A 20923-nucleotide genomic window follows, 5' to 3' on the forward strand; every position below is an offset into this window, starting at 1 on the left:
ACGTCAGCTACCTGCTGATGTGATCACACAAGTAAGCCCTGCTTCACTGATTAAGAACTCCTGTCTGCTGCATTCCAGATATAAGATAAAGATAGGGGGTTTAGCATCGTAACTATTAAAAAGGATTTAGCATCTTAATTCATTTCTCTTTCAGTGATACAGAGAGTATTCACTAATCTTAAAAATCTCTTAACAGCTTGTCCTCAGTAGTACTGCTTCTATCCAATTTAAGGAGGAATCCAGATACTTATGTGAGAATCCCAGCTGGAAAAATGAGATAAGACAGTGTACTGACAAACAAAGACCAGTCAAAAACAACCTCTAAATTTTTTGTGAAGAACCACAAATGTATGATGCTACACTCAGAATAATTACACCAGCACAGAGACACAGTTTAGCTGAAAATTTTCAGCAGTCCTGGAAGCAGGCAGAAGCGCCACGCACCTTTCTAAAAAACTGTGAAGCCACTCATGCCACTGACCTGTTAAACATTTCAGTACTCGTGATCCATACTGTCTCTTAAATAAGGGGAAGGGAGGGAGGCACATAGAGGCTTTCTGATGATGCCTTGAGATTTCATTCACATGCTCCTGTTTTCTAAGTGTTCTTCATCAAAAGCTAAGAAACAAAAATGTTGAAATACAAACGAGTATGGATGAATTAACAAATCATGTCCTATGAGGGAAGAGAAAGGGAGAGAAAGCCGTATAAACAACACGTGGCAGACTGCAGCTCCCGTAAGTCACACAGGCTGAACCCAAGATATTGTCCTGCAGTCCATTCTGTGACAACAATGTATCTTTAATTGTAATTCCAGCCTGTGCGTTTCCATGCTGCTATCAATTTCCAAAGGGAACCTGCCCTCTTAGACCAGGTTCACATAGTCTCAGAGGGGAAAAGTATATGTTGATTTGCTCGGAAGCAAAGGGTTTTTTTGCAGACAATCAAGAAAACATGCAATGCCACACCGCTAGCATAGGTTAAAACCATATAAATCAGTGAAAATATACTGACTTCCTCATTATCCACTAATACCATGAGTGCTGATAGTAATGCACTAATCAGCAATCATAATCTGAAATAACGGTGGAAGCAAAGAGCATGGAGAAAAGTCTTTCCTTACCTTGTGACACTTGCTAATAATAACAATAAAACCAACGATAATATTAAGTATTTGATACAGTTCTTAAAAACGTTGTTTTATGAGCTTCGAGCACAAACAGACTCCCGTGGTATCTAGAAAGAAATGAGATCTACTGAGAGCAAAGAACTCATCCCATGCATTTACTTCATTCTGGTGAAGAACGATTACAAAACCACCATTTCTGCATTACTGAGTTTGAACAGAAAACTTGAATGGAGCCTTACATACAGTAGTCCTGTCAAGGGGCATGATTTGATGAGTTCTTGTGATTCAGTTGACAAACTGCTGCTGTACATGTGTCTGTTCTACGTTGAAATCAATCAAATAAAACAAAACATGCTTCAACTACATATATAGTGCACAAAAGGTGAAGAGAGGATCATGGGCAAAGCCTACACACTGTTTTATGGAATACATGAGGTCACATTCAACTCCACGATGGCACCCAATGAACCTCCTGCGGGACAAAGTTGATGAGAAGTCAAAGTTTTGTTTACATCCTACAAGATGGGCTACGGCAGGCTAAAAGTGGCCAATATTCCAAATAAGAGGATTAAACTTCTGTTTATTATCTTTTTTCCCCCCCTCCAGCAATAAGTTTTTGCTCATGATTACTCTTCATGCAAAGCTCGTCCTTTGATGATAAAGCAGCTACCACTTAGTTGTTTTTTACTTAGCATCGTGGCAGTTCAGACCTTCCCACAAGGGAGGAGGCACAGCAAGAGATCTTACTGTACTTCAAACACTGCTCTTTTTTTTGGATCTCCCCACAGAAAAGGTAGCCAAGAAAACAGCTGGCAATTATATTCAGCGTAAGGGCTCACAGTTTTTTGAGGTTTGTGAGGCAAACAATCAGAGACTGATAGGTTACCCAGTCAGTATTGCTGGCATCTCACACATTCTAGAATGTGTCACCACAGTCCAGCAAACCCTCTGCCAAACGAGACGATTACATAAACGTTGATGGAGACCCTGAGATGACAGCTGTTCTGCCTGATGCTGCAATGATTATACACACACTGAGCTTGCATGCAATGAATCAGACTGCAGACATGAGTTTAAACATGGATAATTTTTCTCTTTGGCTAGCATCTCCTCAGGCAGGCAACGGCACGATTTATTTTCAACACAGTTTAGAGTTACCTTCAGATGCCATATCAGGTCACCATGAACTGAGCAACTTTCTAAAATAACACGTCTCAAGCAAAGTATGAGGTATCAGCCACGGTACAAGGTACTGGCACTTAACATATCATTACTGCTTTTTTACTTGGAGATACACTTTGTTCCTCTGATGCAGATATATCACAATACACTGACAATGCAACCGAAGCATGGACAGAAAAGTGGTCTTAATATATAGAAATAGCTTGTCTCTGTTCCAAGAAAATCCTCTCTCTGGGCAACTGATTTGCCCGCAGGCGTTTCAGCCTCCATCTGCACCATGCAGGCTGAGATGAAGCAAAAATTAATCCTGTTACAACTTCGACTCTCTCCTGCCTCCCTTCTACTCCTGGCACCCATCCTAACCACCCCAAAGGATGCCATCCTATCCTGAGAAATCTCCATACAGCCTGCAGACCCTACTGCAGCTGACCTGGGTGGAGATAGGATCAAGAATGAAGCTTTGATTCTTGGCCTGCCTTCGGGGGAAGAGCAGAAAAAACTAAGAGTAGAGCTATCACTGTGGGAGGGGGGTCCCAGCACTTGCCTATCTCCACACCCCTGGAGAACGTAGCTGCGGCAACCAGAAGGTCTGGTTTGTTTTATAGCCAACAGTGTTCTGTAAAGTACTTGCCGTTCAAGTGAGAGGACGCCACAGGTTCTGAGGGTTTAACAGATAAGGTAACAAAAGCCCTAATTCTCCCTCCCTTTTTCCTTCAACCTCCTTTTTCGCTTTTCTCCCTTCTGGAAAAGGCGCATGAGGAAACACCGAAGGCATTTCACACGCTCCCAGAGGGGCGCGGTAAAGAGAGCCCGGAAGGACAGCAGCGACCCGCGCCTGCGGCGGGGACACACGGGCCCAAAATGGCGGCGGCGCGAGGGACGACGGGAGCTGTAGTTCCCCGCGCGGCCCCCTCGGTGCGGGCGGGGCTGCGGCCCGCGGGGCCGGGAGGGACCGGAGGGGACCGGAGAAGCGGCTGCGGCGGGGAGCGGGGGTTCGGTCCTCGGCCTCCTCCCCTTTTTACAGCTCCACGGGACATCAGAAATCAGATTTCACAGGGAACACTGGGGATCGGATTATACCGGGAGTTTTAAGATAAATTGTGGGATTTTGGGTGGATTTATCTGCTCGGCATACCGAAACACTTAATTTTAGAAATGCTTATGTAACAGTGCTGGCGTTCTCCAAAGAAAACAGCCCGTTTCCACCCAGCCACCAACAGTCCTCCCGGGCGGCCGTTTCCCGCAGAGTTCCTAATTTGGGATATTTCTCTGCAAAAACACCTAGCCAGGGAGAGGAAGGAACCCGTGAGAGCGGGGTCTCGTGGCCACCTTTGCAAGCACACCTCTGCAGAGCCTGGCAGGGCACCTACTGCCAGAAGCATCGGGGATGGGGCCACATCCATGAGTACCGGGGTGCCGGCAGCAGAAACTGCTGCTCGGTGTCTGGGTTGCTCCTCTGTCACACAGTCCTGTGGGAGCAAAGCAGCCTAACTCTGCCACCCGGCAATGTGCTGGATTCCAGCTGACCCAGAACAGAAGGAAAACAACGGCCTTTGTTCCCAACAGTGGTTGCCTGAACTTCATCGAGGTAAATAACTTGCATCCAAAATCAATAAAGTTAACTTCCCTGGTGTAACTGCTCAGAATTAGTAATTTTAGTCACCCTGCACTTTGGGGAGTGTAGAACTACTGTGTTCTGCGAGTGAGTAAACACAAGACTGTGAAATCGTTGAGCTCCAATTTTCCAACTTGAGGCTATTTCCACAAGCGTGCAGCTACTCCACTGTCCATATGCACGTAAATTTACCGAAGCGAGTCTTAGTTGTTAGCCTTACTTGGCTTTATTCTTATTTGCTGTTTCAATTAAATTGTACAGTTGTTTTTGACAGTCTCGCTACTGCTAAATTCTGTGAAAATGACAAAGTGCTTGTTGCTGGTTTTGGTTGGAAGGGTCACCCTGTTGGTGACATTCATGGAGTTCAAGGTTGTCAAAGCAGCCACTATTTCTCTACAAGGAAAAGAAGGAGATCAAGATCATCAGTTCCTTTTGTGCAAGCTAGAGTACTAATGAACATTTAGTTTGATAATTTCTGTATGCCTGCCTGTGCGGTAATAAACGGCTTGTATGTACAAATATGTCCCCTGCGTGTTATTGAACACTGGGTGACGTGTCCGAGGGAGCCTTTTTGCAATGGATGACCCTAACTAAACCTGAGCACTTCTCTTTGGTTTTGGATCAAACAAACAATACTGATTTCGAAGAACATGTTGAAATGAAAAAAAAAAAAAAAAAAAGCTGTCATAGCAGAAGTGTCACAAAGTCCAACTAAAGTTTAAAAAGAAACAGCAAAACCTACAGTAGCATCATCTCAAATCATCTCCTTCCTAGATCTCAACGTCTCAGTCAGTATTTGTGCATCAAATGCCGTAATTTGTTTCAGTATATTGATTTTATTTATTCATCAACGTCCTTCCTAGTCAGCTTTTAAGTATTCCCAATATTCTTAGGATTGTAAAGTAAGGCCAAAGCATTTTTACTGGATGGACTTCCCTGTTCTTAAAATTACCAAATAGCGATTGCATTCTCCACGTTGGAATCGCATCTTCTAAAGAGCTGCTTTTTATCACAGTAATGTTTGCTCCTGAAACCGTCGCTGGGTTTTCTGGTTCCTTTTTTGATGCGGTGGGGTTTTTTATTATTACTGTTATTTATTCAACGTTTCTTTGATTATTTATTCTTTCCACATTGAACGTAAGTTACCGTGGCCGGCAGCTCCTGGACAACCCGGATTAAACGCACTAAAAGGGCAGAAGAGCAGCCACCGCAGCGCCACGGCGCCCTGAGAGAACCGAACTCCCGCCCCTCCCGCCCAGGCGAGGCCGCGCCGGGTCGCCCCGCGCGGTGCCGGGCGGCAGTTTCAGTCAGGCGCGGGGCGGGCAGCCCGCGGCGGGGCCTCGCGGGCGCAGCCAGGCGGCGCGCAGCGGGCGGGGCTCCTTCTTTTCGCGTCCGGCCGCCGCGGGGGAAAGATGGGTGAGCGCCGCGGCGGGGCGCGGGGCGGGCCGGGCGCCTGGGCTGAGGCGGCGGGGGTCGAGGTGCCTGAGGGGAGGTGGCGGGGGCACCGCGGGAGCGTCCGCAAGCGCTGTGCGCTGCCCGCCCCGCGAGCTGCCGCCGGCCCTGGGCCTTCCGCCGCCATTACACGCCGCATGGCCGCACGGCGCTGGGCCGGATTCCGGGCCCAGGGAAGGGGCGGGGAGGGAGGGTGTGCGGCGGCGGGAGCGGCACGCTCATCCCTCTCATCCCTCTCCGGCCACGTTCCGCAGGGAAGTGCCGAGGGCTCCGCACCGCCCGGAAGCTCCGCAGCCACCGCCGCGACCAGAAGTGGCACGACAAGCAGTACAAGAAGGCCCACCTGGGCACGGCGCTGAAGGCCAATCCCTTCGGCGGCGCCTCCCACGCCAAGGGGATCGTCCTGGAGAAAGTGTAGGTGGAGCGCGGGGGAGGCGGCGTGGGTGGGCCGTGGGGCGAGCACCGGCGGGCGGGCGGGGGTGCGCGGCGTGAGGCGCCTGGCTGCCCTGGAGAGTCCCCCGGAAAAATCAGGCCTTTGAGAGGGACCTCAAGAAAGAAGCACCGCTGGTTTATTTTAAAGGCACCTTTTTAAATAGGTGGACGGCTGTGCTACCTGTGACATGCTACATTTCTGTTAGTTTTTATACGCTGGATTGAAAACCTGGTTTATTTTTCCAGGTGGCTGTGCTGAAAAATATTTTTTCTGCTACACGTGTCAGTTTAAAAAAATCTGCTTATTTAGAAGCAAAAGGATAAAAATGCCACTAAACTCAGCTCAAGATTGGGTGGAGGAGGGTGGATTTTGTGTGCCTGCCTTGTGTCAAAGATCCTGTCTATTTGTCTTCTGGCCTTTTTCTCTTTTTTTTGGTCATTTGTACGCTTCATTGGGACACTGCCTGGGCTCCAAGGTGTTTCTTTTTTTTTTTTCGCTTTTTCCCCCCCTCCTAGATTTTTATTTATTTGAATTAGTATGTGTCTGTAAGTGATTAACTTTAAATTTTTAATCAGTTTAGGAACTGAGCTTTTATATATTCAGTACCTCTAAATAGAATCATAGAATGGTTAGGGTTGGAAGGGACCTTAAAGATCATCTAGTTCCAACCTCCCTGCCATGGGCAGGGAAACCCTCCACTACACCAGGTTGCCCAAAGCCTAAACCAACCTGGCCTTGAACACTTCCAGGGATGGGGCATCCACAACTTCTCTGAGCAACCTGTTCCAGTACTTCACCACCCTCAATGTAAAGAATTTCTTCCTTATATCTAATCTAAATCTCCCCTCCTTCAGTTTAAATCCATTGCCCCTTGTCCTGTCACTACACACCCTTGTAAAAAGTCCCTCTCCAGCTTTCCTGTAGGCCCCCTTTAGGTACTGGAAAGCTGCAATAAGATCACCCTGGAGCCTTCTCTTCTCCAGGCTGAACAGCCCCAACTCTCTCAGCCTGTCTTCATAGCAGAGGTGCTCCAGCCCTCGGATCATCTTCGTGGCCCTCCTTTGGACTTGTTCCAGTAGCTCTATGTCCTTCTTATGTTGGGGACTCCAGAGCTGAACACAGTATTCTAGGTGGGGTCTCACTAGAGCAGAGTAGAGGGGCAGAATCACTTCCCTCGACCTGCTGGCCACACTTCTTTTGATGCAGCCCAGGACACGGTTGGCTTTCTGGGCTGCCAGTGCACATTGCCGGCTCATGTTGAGCTTCTCATCCACCAGCACTCCCAAGTCCTTTTCCTCTGTGCTCTCTCAATCCATTCTCCACCCAGCCTGTACTTGTGCTTGGGATTGCCCCGACCCACATGCAGGACCTTGCACTTGGCCTTGTTGAACTTCATGAGGTTCTCACAGGCCCACCTCTCAAGCCTGTCAAGGTCCCTCTGGATGGCATCCCTTCCTTCCAGCGTGTCCACAGCACCACACAACTTGGTGTCATCTGCAAACTTGCTGAGGGTGCACTCGATCCCGCTGTCCCTGTCTCTAACAGAGATGTTAAATAGCACTGGTCCCAGTACTGACCCCTGAGGAACACCACTCAACTCAGGCTTCCACGTGGACATGGACATAACTAATAATAGCTTTTAGATATATAATAGAGAACTAATAATAGCTTTTGAAGAACAGATAGAGCTTACACTTAGTACAAAGTAACACAGTAATTTGGGTGATGTAATGAGTATCTGCTAGTTCATGATACTGATTTTTGCTACTTTATTCCATGTGCTTCCATTTTAGTGGAGTAGAAGCTAAGCAGCCCAACTCTGCCATCAGGAAATGTGTTAGAGTCCAGCTGATTAAGAATGGCAAAAAAATAACAGCTTTTGTTCCCAATGATGGCTGCCTGAACTTCATTGAGGTAATTTTCAATAAATGATCTTTAAGCTTAATGTTGTGTATCAAAGTAAAGAAACTCATAATTGACGGATTTAGGCAGCAGTTAGGCAAGGGTTCGTGGCGTTCTGCACCGCCTGTATCTTAAAGCTGTAGTGACAGAGGTAAATGACAAACGTGACAGATGTTTTTGTACTTTCTGCTGCCTTAGCAAAGCCAGTTCTCAGCTGTGCTGCTGCAAGCTGAATGACATCTGCTTAAGTTTCCTTTCTCCAAAACACTGAAGGGAATAACAGACCTTTATTAATGTGTATCAATAGCCTTCAGAATTTCTACCTTTTCTTTAAATTTGAGCCACACCCTAGACTTCCTAAAGTTACCCATTTCAGAAGTATGCGCACAGGTTTACTATTTATAGCTTTTTAACTCTGTGGTCTTTCATTGCAGGAAAATGATGAAGTTCTGGTTGCTGGTTTCGGTCGGAAGGGTCATGCTGTTGGTGACATTCCTGGAGTTCGCTTCAAGGTTGTCAAAGTAGCCAATGTTTCTCTGTTGGCCTTGTACAAGGGCAAGAAGGAGAGACCAAGGTCATAAATTTAGATGAATTTGCCAATAATGTCAATAAAATTTTTGATTGGAAAAACTTCTATGCTTGTTATTTAAGGCTTACAATTTTTTAATGTATATCTGCAAGTGACGTGTGTCAGAGATGTTGGGGCCTACTGTTTCGCTGTTGGCAGCTGGCTTTTCCTTCTGTAAGAAATGCTTTGCTGTTGAATGACAGAAGAGAGCCAGAGCATCCTTATAACCAGCAGGTGAGCTTGAAAAGCACTGCATTTCCAAATTTACCTTTGTGTTGTGTGGAGCAGCACAGCTGTCTGATGGGAATTTCAGAGATTTATTAAATAGAGTAGCGACTGCCCTGCTGTCAGGATGGACTGATAGATCACTCTGGGGCCTCTGTCCCCTCATAAACTGCTCTTCTTGAAACCTGTCATGGAAAGGGCACCACGAAGCAATTTCTGGGCTGTTACGCTGCCAGTTGTGCAGAACCATAAGGATTTTGAAGCTTGGGTCCAAGTATGACACTGTAACACAGCTAATTGGAGGTCTGACCTGAGGAAGTAAGCTGTGTTGTAGGAGAATCGAAAGGTTTCCTGTGTTTGCAGCTTGTCAGCCTGGCACTTGTCCAACACAGCTGCATGTCCTGTGTGCACCAAAAGTCAAAGTGGGCTAACTACGGCTTTGGTGTCACAGCCTTAATGATCCCAAGGGGGCTGCATTGTCACAAATCAGTGTATCTCGTTAGGGATGGCTTCTGCAGTGGAAGGGGTTGGGAGACTAACAAGTGTGCTGCAATACCTTGCAGAAAAGTTGCATTTCCTTAGTTTCCCCTTTCAGTAAAGGGTCTGGAGTGGGTATTTCTGACTGGATGTTAGTACAGCACTTACAGATGGAATATAACTTTGGATCAAAAGATTTTATCAGGCAGCAAGATCAGATCTGGTATCTCTGTTAGATCTACTGTGACCTTTTGCTAGACGAATATATGGGGTTTTTTTTAAGAGGTAATGGCAGTTTTGTAAAATAGTGCTGTACTCTACAAAGAATAATTAATTGCTTTTCAGGACCACAGGATAACTACTTTTTCTTTGAATGCTAAATAGTTCAACTATCACATAACCTTGTAAAGGTGGTTGTTTGGTTGTGTGTGGGTTGTTTTTTTTTTTTTTCCGAAAGCTGAAGTATTATATATTACTCTCTTGTTTTTGCCTGTCTCTTCAGTGGCTGGGCATAGATACTGTTAGGGAGATGTTTGTATTAACTGTGATAGATTCTACATAATCCAGAACTCAGTTGCAGACTCAAATCTTTTTTAGAAGAAATAGACTGCTGTCTAGTGTAGCTGGAATTTTATCTTCAGTCATCACGTCATCCCCATAGGAACTGAAATGAAATTTCTTAATGCTAGGTCTGACAAAAAAATACCTAATGTTTCTCTGGAACTATTAAATTCATTGGGAATGAAAACATCCCCTCAAGCAGGGTGGGAGCAGAAACTGCATAGATTTTAATGTGTATTTTGGAAAATAGCCTTCCTGAAATTGAAAATTATCACTGTAAATGTTGAAAATGGTGTTTATTCATGGTCTTCAAATGACGACAGCAGTTCTGGTTTCTAGTGTGAAGACAGGCCACAGCACCAGACACACAATCCATCAGGTTTACGTCCCGAAGGGATTATTAAACCATGTATTTTATCTAATCTCATCTCTATCCTGCTCAGCCTGTAGAACTTCACCCAGTTGCTTTCATGTTAAGTGCAAATTAAGTCTTAATAGTTGGACTTGGGCAAGTCTGCCTGATCTGAAGACACGGGTTTCTTTGAGTGCATTCCAGCTGTTACCATTTAACTGCTGAACAGTGTCTTTGAGTGGGGCTTTTTGGCTTTCTTCACTAGATTAAAACCACTTCTAAATATTCGTTGGTTTTTGGTTTTTGTTTTTTTTTTTAACTTTTCAAAGATGTCTGCACCATAATCTGGCTATTGGAAAACCCGAACCTTTCATCGGTTCATGTCTTCAATCATTTTTCTCTTATGTTTTGTCCAGTTTTGCAACGTGACTTTAAAATGTGAATGCCAGAACTAATACAGAATTAGAGAACAGAACATCAACCAGGAAGCCAACGTGTCCCTCTGTATCAGCCTTCAGATCATTGCCGAATCTTCTGTTGATACTTGCACTCATGCATTTTATATTGAATTTGGCCCCTGGAAGGTGTATTTTGCACAAAGCTTATAGCAGAGCGTTGGGTTCTTTGTTTCACGTTAGAGCTATTTTATGCAATAAAACCTCAAAAATATTTATTTGTCTGAAGTCAGAGCGTAAACAATTCCTTCATTATAATCACGGTTCAGCTGTGTGTTCATCCAAAAGGCTCTGTTTCAATTAGTGTTCGTTAATTTATATGAAAATGGAGTAAAATGGAAGAACAGACCAAGAATCCCTAGGACTGGGTGTTGTGTAACTTAGTCATCTGGGAATTTCTGCGATTTGCATTCAGATCCTTGTTCGGGCGCAGAAGCGATGTTGAATTCGCGTGTCCTTAATCCATGTGAATGCAGGAGCCTCAGTCATGACGAAAACAGCTGTCGCTGCACCAGCACTTTCCCACCTTCGTGGGAGAACACTGGAAAAGCTGTTCTCTGTGACTCCAGAATTAATGTTGGAACCTGACTTAAACACCCATTCGGATCTTCAGAGTGAGACACTTCAGTCGGGCACATTGAAGCGTAAGTGAAGAGTCTGGGTGGAGCGTGCCATCAGCTATCCCCACGGCTCCCCGGGGTACCCAATATCGCGCTTTTTTTTTTTTTACTGTGCTTTCTGGTTTCCTAGCCCTCCTGTTTTCTTGGATAGTGGAGGGTTAACTGCTTGTGTTTTTTTTTTTTTCCTTTCATGCAACCATATATGCGTTCTGGCTGTGTTCGCTTTTCACCCAAAACGTTACGTGGATGGATTTTGAGGATCTTCTACATCTGCCCAGTGTTTCTTACAGCTTCACTGGATCCAAGCTACTGTTTATGCACAGTAATTTCAACCATGCTGTTATATGCCCAGAAATCCCAGATACGTCCTTACCACGTCTGCTGCGGCTCTGTCTAATGCTTCTGTGAAACTGGGAATAGGCAGTATTTGGAGGCAGCGCACAGCAGAGACACATTCTACTGCAAAGTCTCTGAAATCCAGCCTTCATCCAGGAGCAGAACACGGTTAAGTAGACAGCAAGGTTTGAAAGCATTGGCTGCCATCAGCACAGCTGTATTTACTAATAATATGCATCAAACCAACTTCAGGTACCCACGTGAGAGAAATCAGATATAAAATTGAAAGCACAACAGCTAGAACATCACTGATATTTTTTTTTTTCCAGGTTGTTGTGGTTTTAGGCCAATCCAGCAACTAAAACTCACACAGTCTCTCCTTCTCCAGTAAAGTGGAGAGGAGAAAAATATAATAAAGGGACTGAGGGTTGAGACAAGAACAGAGGGAGCACCCACCAACCACGGTCCCAGGCAAACAGACTGGGCTTTCTTAAAAGCAAAACAACTTATTAACCGTTACTTAAAAGGACAAAGGGAAACAAAACCAGTTACTTGAGAGGATAAAAAGAAACAAAGCCAGATCTTAAAACTGACACCTTCCTTTCCCCCCCACCCCCTTTCCTTTTCCTCCCGGCTCTACCTCCTCCCCCCAGTGGCGCAGGGGGCAGGGACTGGGGGAGTGCAGGTCAGTTCATTCCGTGCTGTTACTGCTGCTTCTTTCTTAAAGGAGGAGGAGTCCTTACACCCTTTTCGCCTGCTCCAGTGGATCCCCTGCTCATGAGGAAAAATCCACAGACTTCTCCAGCGTGAGTCCAGCCCACAGGATGCAATCCTTCCCCACAGATTGCTCCAGTGTGGGCTTTACCACAGTCTCGGATACTTAGGGAGTTGTAGCCACTCGCTCCGGCGTGGGTCGTCACGCAGACTCCAGATGCCTCTCTGCCTTGTCATGCGTCCCAACACGACCATCCTCAGGCTCAGGCATCTTCTCCCCACAGGCTGCAAGTGGGTCTCTACTCCACCGAGGCCATCCTGGTTGCAGGGGGGCTGCCTGCCATCTCACCACCAGCTGCAGGTGAAACTCGGCTCCGGCACACCTCCTCCCGCTCCATCCTCACTGACCTGGTGTCGATGCAGCTGTTTCTCTCAGATCTCAGTCCTCTCCAGGTGAACTCAGCCCAGTGGGTACCCCGGGAGTGGGGTGCTCCCTGAGTTCCCCAGCCGGCTCTGCCACCGCCATCCTCAGTGGGCGGTGCTGGGAGCCAGGGAGCGGCGGCAGTGCCCTCCTCCCTTCTCTCCTGGCTCCTGGGCAAAGCACCTTTTCCGGTTCCTTTGTCCCGACTTAAGTAGGGCAATTCGCAGAGGCGCTGATTGGCTCAACCCTGAGAGGGATGGGAGTCTGATCTGGTGGCCAGAACCAAGTCTAACCCGGTTCCAAAACCAGGGAGGTCACAGGGAGCAAAGCCCCTCTCCTGCCACCAGAATGCCCACCCCCCCCCCCATAAAACCATGACACAGGTGATCCTTAATTACAGTAAGAATAGAAGCTACTGGATGAGCAAACCCAAACACCGAACTATGACTCACTGCTCGCAGACAGCAGTTCCTAGTGGAGAAGACAGATCCCAGTCAGCTAGTTTAATCTAGAAATCATGGTCTTATGTATGCAAATGTTATCCTACACAACTGCTGGTGCTAGGATTCCAGCTCAATTTCTACAAGAGATGCATTACTTCAACTAAGAAAATCAGCAGCTTTGGTTTTGTTATTCCAGCAAACTGAGCCTGTTTGGTTTTGTTACTTTGATTTCCTTTTTTTTTTGCGTAGCAAAAATTATTATTGGGGCTACCAGTGAAAATCCTTTGAGGAAAAAGGATTTTACTGCAGCCAGTGAAGAGGACTATCGAAGTCTTTGCCGTTCAAAATCTTTTCAAATGCTAAAGTCAAGTCAGGCAGTAGAGATGAAGATTTACCCAGAGGTAAATAAACCAGACGGAGCTGGACCAGTTTCCAAAAGTAGGGCGTTGTCATGAGACCATTTTGCCACTAGATGTTGCTATCTGTACAATGAGGGGAAAAGCTGACACACAGAAGGTTTAAGCCAAGAAGTTGTTTATTTGGACTTTAACAAAGAAACTTTTACAACCGGGAAATTTAGCTTTTAACTGCTTCAGTGAGTTCCTGTTAGGAAAATGGGACACTTACTGCATTGTCGCCTCTGTGTCGCTGAATGGTGGCTAGATGCTACACAGAGGCACAGCAGCTTATAGAGTAAATTCACACGAAATCTTGTTAGATCAGAAACATGGATGAGAAGAACACAGGTGCTTGTTACTCCATAAGCATGTGCACATTTAACAGATTTGGTTGCATTAGGGGCTTGTTTGTTTGTTTGTTTGTTTAAACTTCTTGCGATGTAGCAGAAATGAGACTGCTGTTAAGGTAAAGGGATAATAATAGTCACCAGGAGTAGGAAAACGCACATACCTGGGAGCAGAACAAGCACAGCACAACATTATTGAAGCTACTTGCACATTTTGAGTTGCACTTTATCACTGGTTTTACAACTACATAACATCTAGTCAACACTTGGGCACCAGGATTCTTCTAGCAAATATGCCTGTGGATTATGTTAGTGCCCAGGAATAACTTGTGAGATCTGCACACTGTAGAAACAAGTCAAAGGAAGATGAGCCAAGCCAAACCTCATATTTAGTGGGATTTTAAGCCTAATAAAGGAGCATTGAAACTATGTGTTATACAACCCAAATCGTCCATAATGGAAGGGAATGATAGAATGGTTTGGGTTGGAAAGAACCTTCATGATCATCTAGTTCCAACCCCCCTGCCACAGGCAGGGACACCTTCCACTAGATCAGGTTGCTCAAGGCCTCATCCAACCTGACCTTGAACACTTCCAGGGATGGGGCAGCCACAACTCCTCTGGGCAACCTGTTCTACTGCCTCACCACCCTCAATGTACAAAATTTCTTCCCATATCTAATCTAAATCTGCCCTCTTTCAGTTTAAAGCCATTGCCCCTTGCCTATCACAACACGCCCTTGTAAAAAGTCCCTCTCCAGCTTTCTTGTAGGCTACCTTCAGGTACTGGAACGCTGCTAGAACATCTCCCCAGAGCCTTCTCTTTTTCAGGCTGAACAGCCCCAACTCTCTCAGCCTGTCTCCATAGGAGAGGTGCTCCAGCCCTCGGATTATCTTCACGGCCCTCCTCTGGACTCGCTCCAGCAGCTCCATGTCCTTCTTGTGCTGGGTGCCCCAGAGCTGAATGCAGTACTGCAGGTGGGGTCTCATGAGAGTAGAGCAGAGGGGCAGAATCCCCTCCACAGAGATCAGAGAGGAGGAGGTGAACTCGTGCAATACTACAGCAGTCAATGTTTCTAATTCATTAGGAAAGCATGTGTAAATACTAAAAGAGTTGGCTAATCGTATGAAGCCAACAATACCTGACTGCTGAATCTGGTAGAATGAACTTTACAAACCCTGGAGAAGCAATCAATGCTTGGCGGAGAGAGGCCTGGCTGGAATTCACCAAAATTCAGATCAGGATTTGGTTTGGATCAGGTGCAATGGAAAGAAGGATCAGTTCATTTCCGCGTTTCATGAAATCTTTTCCCACCTATGCTCTGCCCATGTTCTCCCCTGCCATGGGCTCTACCTGCCCCTGGAAGCGGTGCAGCATCGACTGCAGCACTTGCTCAGTGGAAGCCTCTGAGCATTTTAAAGTGATGTATTCCAGAAGAGACAGGCTCAACACTGAGGATTGTTTCTGGTGATGCAGATGACTTCCGGTGAAAACTTCCTTACTGGAATACTTCTCCATCTATTGCGTAATCCTGGGCAGCAACAAAGGTGGGGCAAGGAAGCCCCTGAATAAAATGTCCCTCCACCTGGCCTCTGCTGCTGGAGGTCCCTTCCAACCCAAACCATTTTATGTCTCTACATCTGACTGAGCATGTACAGTTCTAGAGTTAAAGGTGCCTCATGCTATCGTATGGGAACATCTGGCTTTTCTGTGCTTCGCTGCCTCTGAAGGAAGCTTTGCCATACCCTGTGGGAGTTACTGTTGTAGTCAATTAGTATTTCTCATTGTACTAGTAGTTGTTCACAGGTTTGGTCCCTATCTGCAGTCTTTATGCGAGCCTCCCCTGAGAGCTGTTGAATTTTGGGCAAGTAGGAATAGCATAGTAGTGCAATCAGTGAAAAACAGATTAGAAGTAGCTTCCACACAAGTCATCTTGGATTCTTTCCCAATCACATTTTATTTGCAATATAAACCAGAACACAAGTCCTGAGCAGTTGAGATGGAATTACAGATTTTACTTTATATGTTCAACAATATGTCACTTGCATCCAGAGTCCAACATATGCCACATCAGAGCTGGAAATGTGAAATGCATCAGGTTTCAGATTCTGGGTTTTCAGATATTTTGATTGGTTGCTTATTTTTAACTTACATCGTATGTTATTGGTGGACTGAAATACAGTACAGTCTTTAGAATTCCATTGGTGCAAAATTCTTTTGCCAGCCATTTGGAATTAATAATGAAAGCACATTATTTATCCTAATCTGGATCAGAACAACCTGAAAAGCCATTTCTCCATTTAAGATTTACAAAATACAGCTTTCCATTCATGTACCGTAACAGTAATTACTTTGTCTTTTTAACACTTTTGGTAACATACGCTTGATAATTGCATCCATAGCCATTTTCAAATTTAAGGGAGACTCTCATAGGAGGAAAACAAAAAAAAAACCCAGATAACAGCAGTTTTAAGAGCTCTTAAATCTTCTTCCTTGCTCTGTGATCTTCATTTGTGATACACTGAAACAGAAGACTAAAAGCAATCAGCCCTCCTCGGCTGCCCTGCATTGCTAAGCAGCTCTCGTGTCAGCTTCTCCTGCCCCTATCCAGCATACCGGCACGCTCACGCTGAGCTGGCTAGCCCTTGGGACCTTTATTCCCAGCATAACTTAGAATTGGCCTCAGGTACCTTTATTTAAACCAAGGTCTGAATTAGCTCCTGCCGACCTTAGGATCAGGGAAGTGGAAAGGACTGATGGAGTTTTTCCCTATATGTCAGCACTGAATGCTGCGTCAGCGTATCTGAGGATCAGTTACGCTCATTTTCCCAAAGCAACACAGATGTTACCTGGTACTGCACTGAGAGTTGAATATACAGAAGAAATTCCACTTTTAAATAATAGAAACAATAAAATGCAATCCTGAATATGTGACGGCTTTGGAGTAACTTATTGCTGAAATGCTGGGTTTAGTGATCTCATATACTGGACAAGAGCTGTTCCTTGATAAAGGCGAAGAAAAGAGCCTGGAATAATTTTGAGTACTATTTTCAGTATTAGCTGTTAGACCTTGAGAAGATTCAACTGCTAAGATGCTGCTGTGCAAAATTTATAAGCATAGTTTCATAGGCATTTCTTGAAGACCAGCTCTTTCTGTTTCTGTCTTGGAAGCAGGAACTGCGATATCACAGTATTATCTGTAATAAGGTTTCATAGAATCACAGAATGGCATAGGCTGGAAGGGACCTTAGAGCTCATCTAATCCAACCTCCCTGTCATGGGCAGGGACGCCTCTCAACTAGACCAGGCTACTCAAGGCACCGTCCAACCTGGCTTGAACACCTCCAGGGAGGGGACATCCACAACTTCTCTGGGCAATTTATTCCAAAGTCTTACCACGCTTGTACTGAAGAATTTCTTTCTAAGATCTAATCTAAATCTGTTCTCCTTCAACTTAAACCCATTTCCCCTTGTCCTATCAGTGGACACTCTTGTAAAAAGTCCCTCCCCAGCCTTCCTGTAGGTTCCCTTCAGGTATTGGAAGGCTGCTATTAGGTCCCCCTAAAGTCTTCTCTTTTCAAGGCTGAACAATCCCAGCTCCCGCAACCTGTCCTCGTAGCAGAGGTGCTCAAGCCCCTGGATCATCTTTGTGGCCCTCCTCCGAACACGCTCCAACAAATCTACGTCTCTCTTATGGTGGGGACACCAGAACTGGACGCAGTATTTGAGGTGGGGGTCTCACAAGAGCAGAGTAAAGGGGGAGACTCACCTCTCTTGACCTGCTGATCACACTTCTCTTGATACATCCCAGGATGGGGTTGGCCTTTTGGGCCACATAAGCACACTGCCAGCTCATGTTGAGCTTCTCATCTATAAACACCCCCAAATCCTTCTCTTCAGGGCTACTCTCAAACCACTCTGTGCCCAGTTTGTATTTGTGCCTAGGATTGGCCCGACCCAGGTGAAGGACCTTGCATTTTGACTTGTTGATGCTCATGCAGTTAGTACTGGCCCATTTCTCAAGCCTATTAAAGTCCCTCTGGATGGCATCTCTTCCCTCAAGTGAGTCCATGGCACCACACACCTTGGTGTCATCGGCAAACTTACTGAGGGTGCACTCAATGCCGTCATCCATGTCGCTGACAAAGATGTTGAACAGCACTGGACCCAGAACAGACCCCTGAGGGACACCGCTTGACACTGGTCTCCATGTAGACATCGCACCATTGACCACAACTCTTTGAGTGCGACCATCCAGCCAGTTCTTTATCCACTGAGTGGTCCATCTGTCAAATCCGTGTGTCTCCATTTTAGAGACAAGGATGTCATGTGGGACAGTGCCAAACACCTTGCACAAGTCCAGGAAAGGCGTCGCCAGTTGCGTTTCTTCACTATAGGCAAGATGTCTTATTGCAAGTCTGTGAAGTGTCATTGCTCTGCTCAGAATGTGAGCATCTCATCCATGCGGAGCTGTACATTGGACAGTGTCATTTACAGACTGTAATTACAGATGAAAGAACACAAATATGAAATAAGTCTGGAAGAATATACTCCAGTCACTTTCTTCACTCCATCAATCTTCCATTGCACCTTAATCTTCTCTTTTTTTTCAAGAATTACAAGATAAGTGGAATTTTTACGTAAATAAGAAAGAAATATGTTTCTTTTACGTGGAGGAATTCTCAACACCTATTACTTTCTACCTTAATTTATCATTTGTAAACAAAATCAGGCATTATTTGGACAGCGCACTGCACATTGTACTAGACTTAAGACTTCCTCCATCAGAGACAACCCTAGGCACTTGTCTAATGGACAGCTGCACACAGTGGGATAATGCTTAGTCAATGTCCTGACAGTCACACTCTAACTCCTAGACATCCTCTCCCAGCAGTCACTCTACCTCTGAGATGTCTTATAACCACACATTCTCTTGGCTGGACACTCAAGTTGTTCCCAGTTTCTGAAGCTGTCTCTGTCTTGCTTCCTTCCTGCTGATAACGCCCCTCCATGTTCCTCTTCAGTGCCTTGACCTTGTTCCCACAGTTACTGAGACACGATTATAATGATAGGGAGCATGAAACGGATGAACAACCTGACAGTTCCCCTGCCCTGCTACAATCCTTAACCATTTAACACCATGCACAGTGAAATAACAGAGCAGTGTCATCATCAGCGTCAATGTTTCCCTGAAAGTTGTCCAGAATACCACTAGACAAAAATTCAGCTCAGTTAGTACAAACACATTAAGCTTAGATTGAGAAACAAATAAAGGATAACATAAATATTTGGGATCAAGGAGAGATATAATCCTGTTTAGATATCTACTTTCTAATGGCTTAAGTGGGAGGTAGGCATCTAATTTCCCATTTACATCTGTGCCTTAAAGACTTAAGAGGATATTTTACACAGAATGTTTATGTACAAAAATCCTATTTTATTTCAAAATCAAGTTAATTGCAGCACTATTTTGTAATTTTATTCAGTGAATCTATTGAACTTGGGTTTTGGCTACATACATTATCTGAAATCTTGCAGCTTACCAAAAAGAAAATTTCCAGTTCCAAACAGTTTTGTAAATTTGCTCAGTTGTTCATCCTTGTTAACCTGGGAAGACATATTGAGGACCATTGCTTCTGGGGACTTCTTTTTAAGAGAACTGACTCATACCTGCCCTTGGTAACAAGAATCAGCAAGAAGAATGAATTTTTTATGTTCAACTAAGCCAAAAATATGCTTTTCTTTGCAATGAAATTGCTACCTACGTAATCCCTCATTTGTGCCAGCATGATCAGGTTAGAATTTAACCCCCATCTGGTATGCCAGAAGGTTCGTAGTTGGTTGGTTTTGGTTACTAAAAGAAACATTCCTTTGGCCAAATTGCATGCTTGTTTTCACAACAGTAAATGTTGAGCTAGTTAGTTAGAGCTGAAAAAAGTGAAGTAGTCGGTATCAATTCTTGTTGCCACTCCATGAATTCCAGCAAAACTTTTTAAGTAACTTTTGTTTTGTTTTGGTTGGTTTTTTTGCCATTTGCTATGACTATGGTTTAATGAGTTTGTTTGGACATCTGTATTTATATTGCAGAAAGTTTCAGTTGTAGCACAACGGAAAAACATTTGCTCTTTCCTCTGAACTGTGAACTTACAACTATTTCCTCCAAAATACTCTCTTCTAGAGAACAGTGTATGTATGAATATCTGTGCATATTTTTAGTAACATGTAGGCTTTCAAAGTGTTTCAAAGAGTTTAGAGCATTTCTTAGCAATAAGTTCTTACCACCTAGAATAAAAAAAAATTGTATCTGAAGTTCATAGCTGCAAAACTGCCCTGTCAAATAGCTGTGGCATTAATTCCTAAATTTAAAAACCCAGGCTGATACAGAGGCATGCTAGGAGAGTAGCCCCGAATTAAGCCCCGAGTAAGCCAATTCCTTATGCACTGTGTGGTCCATCCATCAAGTCCATGTCTCTCCAAGTCAGAGACAAGGACATCGTGCCGGTCAGTGTCGAGTGCTTTGCAAAAGTCCAGGTAGATGATGTCAGTTGCTCTTCCCTTCTCCACCAACGCTGTATCCCATCGTAGAAGATCAACAAATGTGTCAGGCATGACTGACCCTTAGTGTAGTCATGTTGGCTGTCACCGATCACCTCCTTTTTTTCCATGTGCCTTAGCATAGTTTCCAGGAGGATCTGCACCATGATCCTGCCAGGCACAGAGGTGAGACTGACCAGCCTGTAGTTCTCAGCTCTTTTTCAACCTTTCTAAAAATGGAGGCTATGTTTCTCCTTTTCCAGTCTGTGAGAACTTCACTGGACTGCCACAACTTCTCAAACATGATCAATAGTGCCTTGGCAACTTTATCTGCCAGTTCCCTCAGGACTGTGAATACTCTGTCTACAATCCTGATACTGTCTGTTCCCTGAAGCACGACATACACAAAATATTCTCAGCAAAGTATTATTAAGTTGTTAGATTGGGATATTCTCTGTGGGTGTGGAACACAAGCATGGTCCACGCATCAGGCTGTGGTGGAGAAAGTGGTCCCTAGGCGTAGTTGTCTCAACCCATACACGGATTGCCACAAGCTTAAGCCATACCCTACAAGTATTTTGATTTACATGTCCTCACAGGTGATGCAAATTTTCTAGAGATGTGATTTCTAGCAGATAAGTCTAGTAGACCCAAACCCAGCATCTCAAGTCTGTATCAAGGAACCACAGGCTTCTGCATTTGCATGCAGTGCTACTAAGGCAACAACCACAGTAAAACAAAGGTAGGAAATGAGCAACC

General features: G+C 45.0%; 1 protein-coding gene across 2 annotated transcripts; it reads left to right on the plus strand.

The window, feature by feature from the left end:
• The first annotated feature begins 3808 nt into the window (after positions 1–3808).
• RPS23 (ribosomal protein S23) lies at positions 3809–8337 on the plus strand. Of its 2 annotated transcripts, none has more exons than XM_086629479.1 (4): positions 3809–3899; positions 5633–5792; positions 7605–7725; positions 8148–8337. In XM_086629479.1, exons 1-4 carry the CDS (start codon positions 3818–3820, stop codon positions 8292–8294), a joined length of 510 nt encoding a protein of 169 aa, XP_086485605.1. In that variant the 5' UTR covers positions 3809–3817; the 3' UTR covers positions 8295–8337. The 2 variants fall into 2 exon arrangements, with proteins under 2 accessions (XP_086485605.1, XP_086485606.1); XM_086629480.1 differs by lacking the exon at positions 3809–3899 and adding an exon at positions 5311–5342.
• The last annotated feature ends 12586 nt before the right edge of the window (positions 8338–20923 follow it).

The sequence above is a fragment of the Tauraco erythrolophus genome, chromosome Z, assembly GCF_009769465.1.
Source record: "Tauraco erythrolophus isolate bTauEry1 chromosome Z, bTauEry1.pri, whole genome shotgun sequence".
Lineage (NCBI taxonomy): Eukaryota > Metazoa > Chordata > Aves > Musophagiformes > Musophagidae > Tauraco > Tauraco erythrolophus.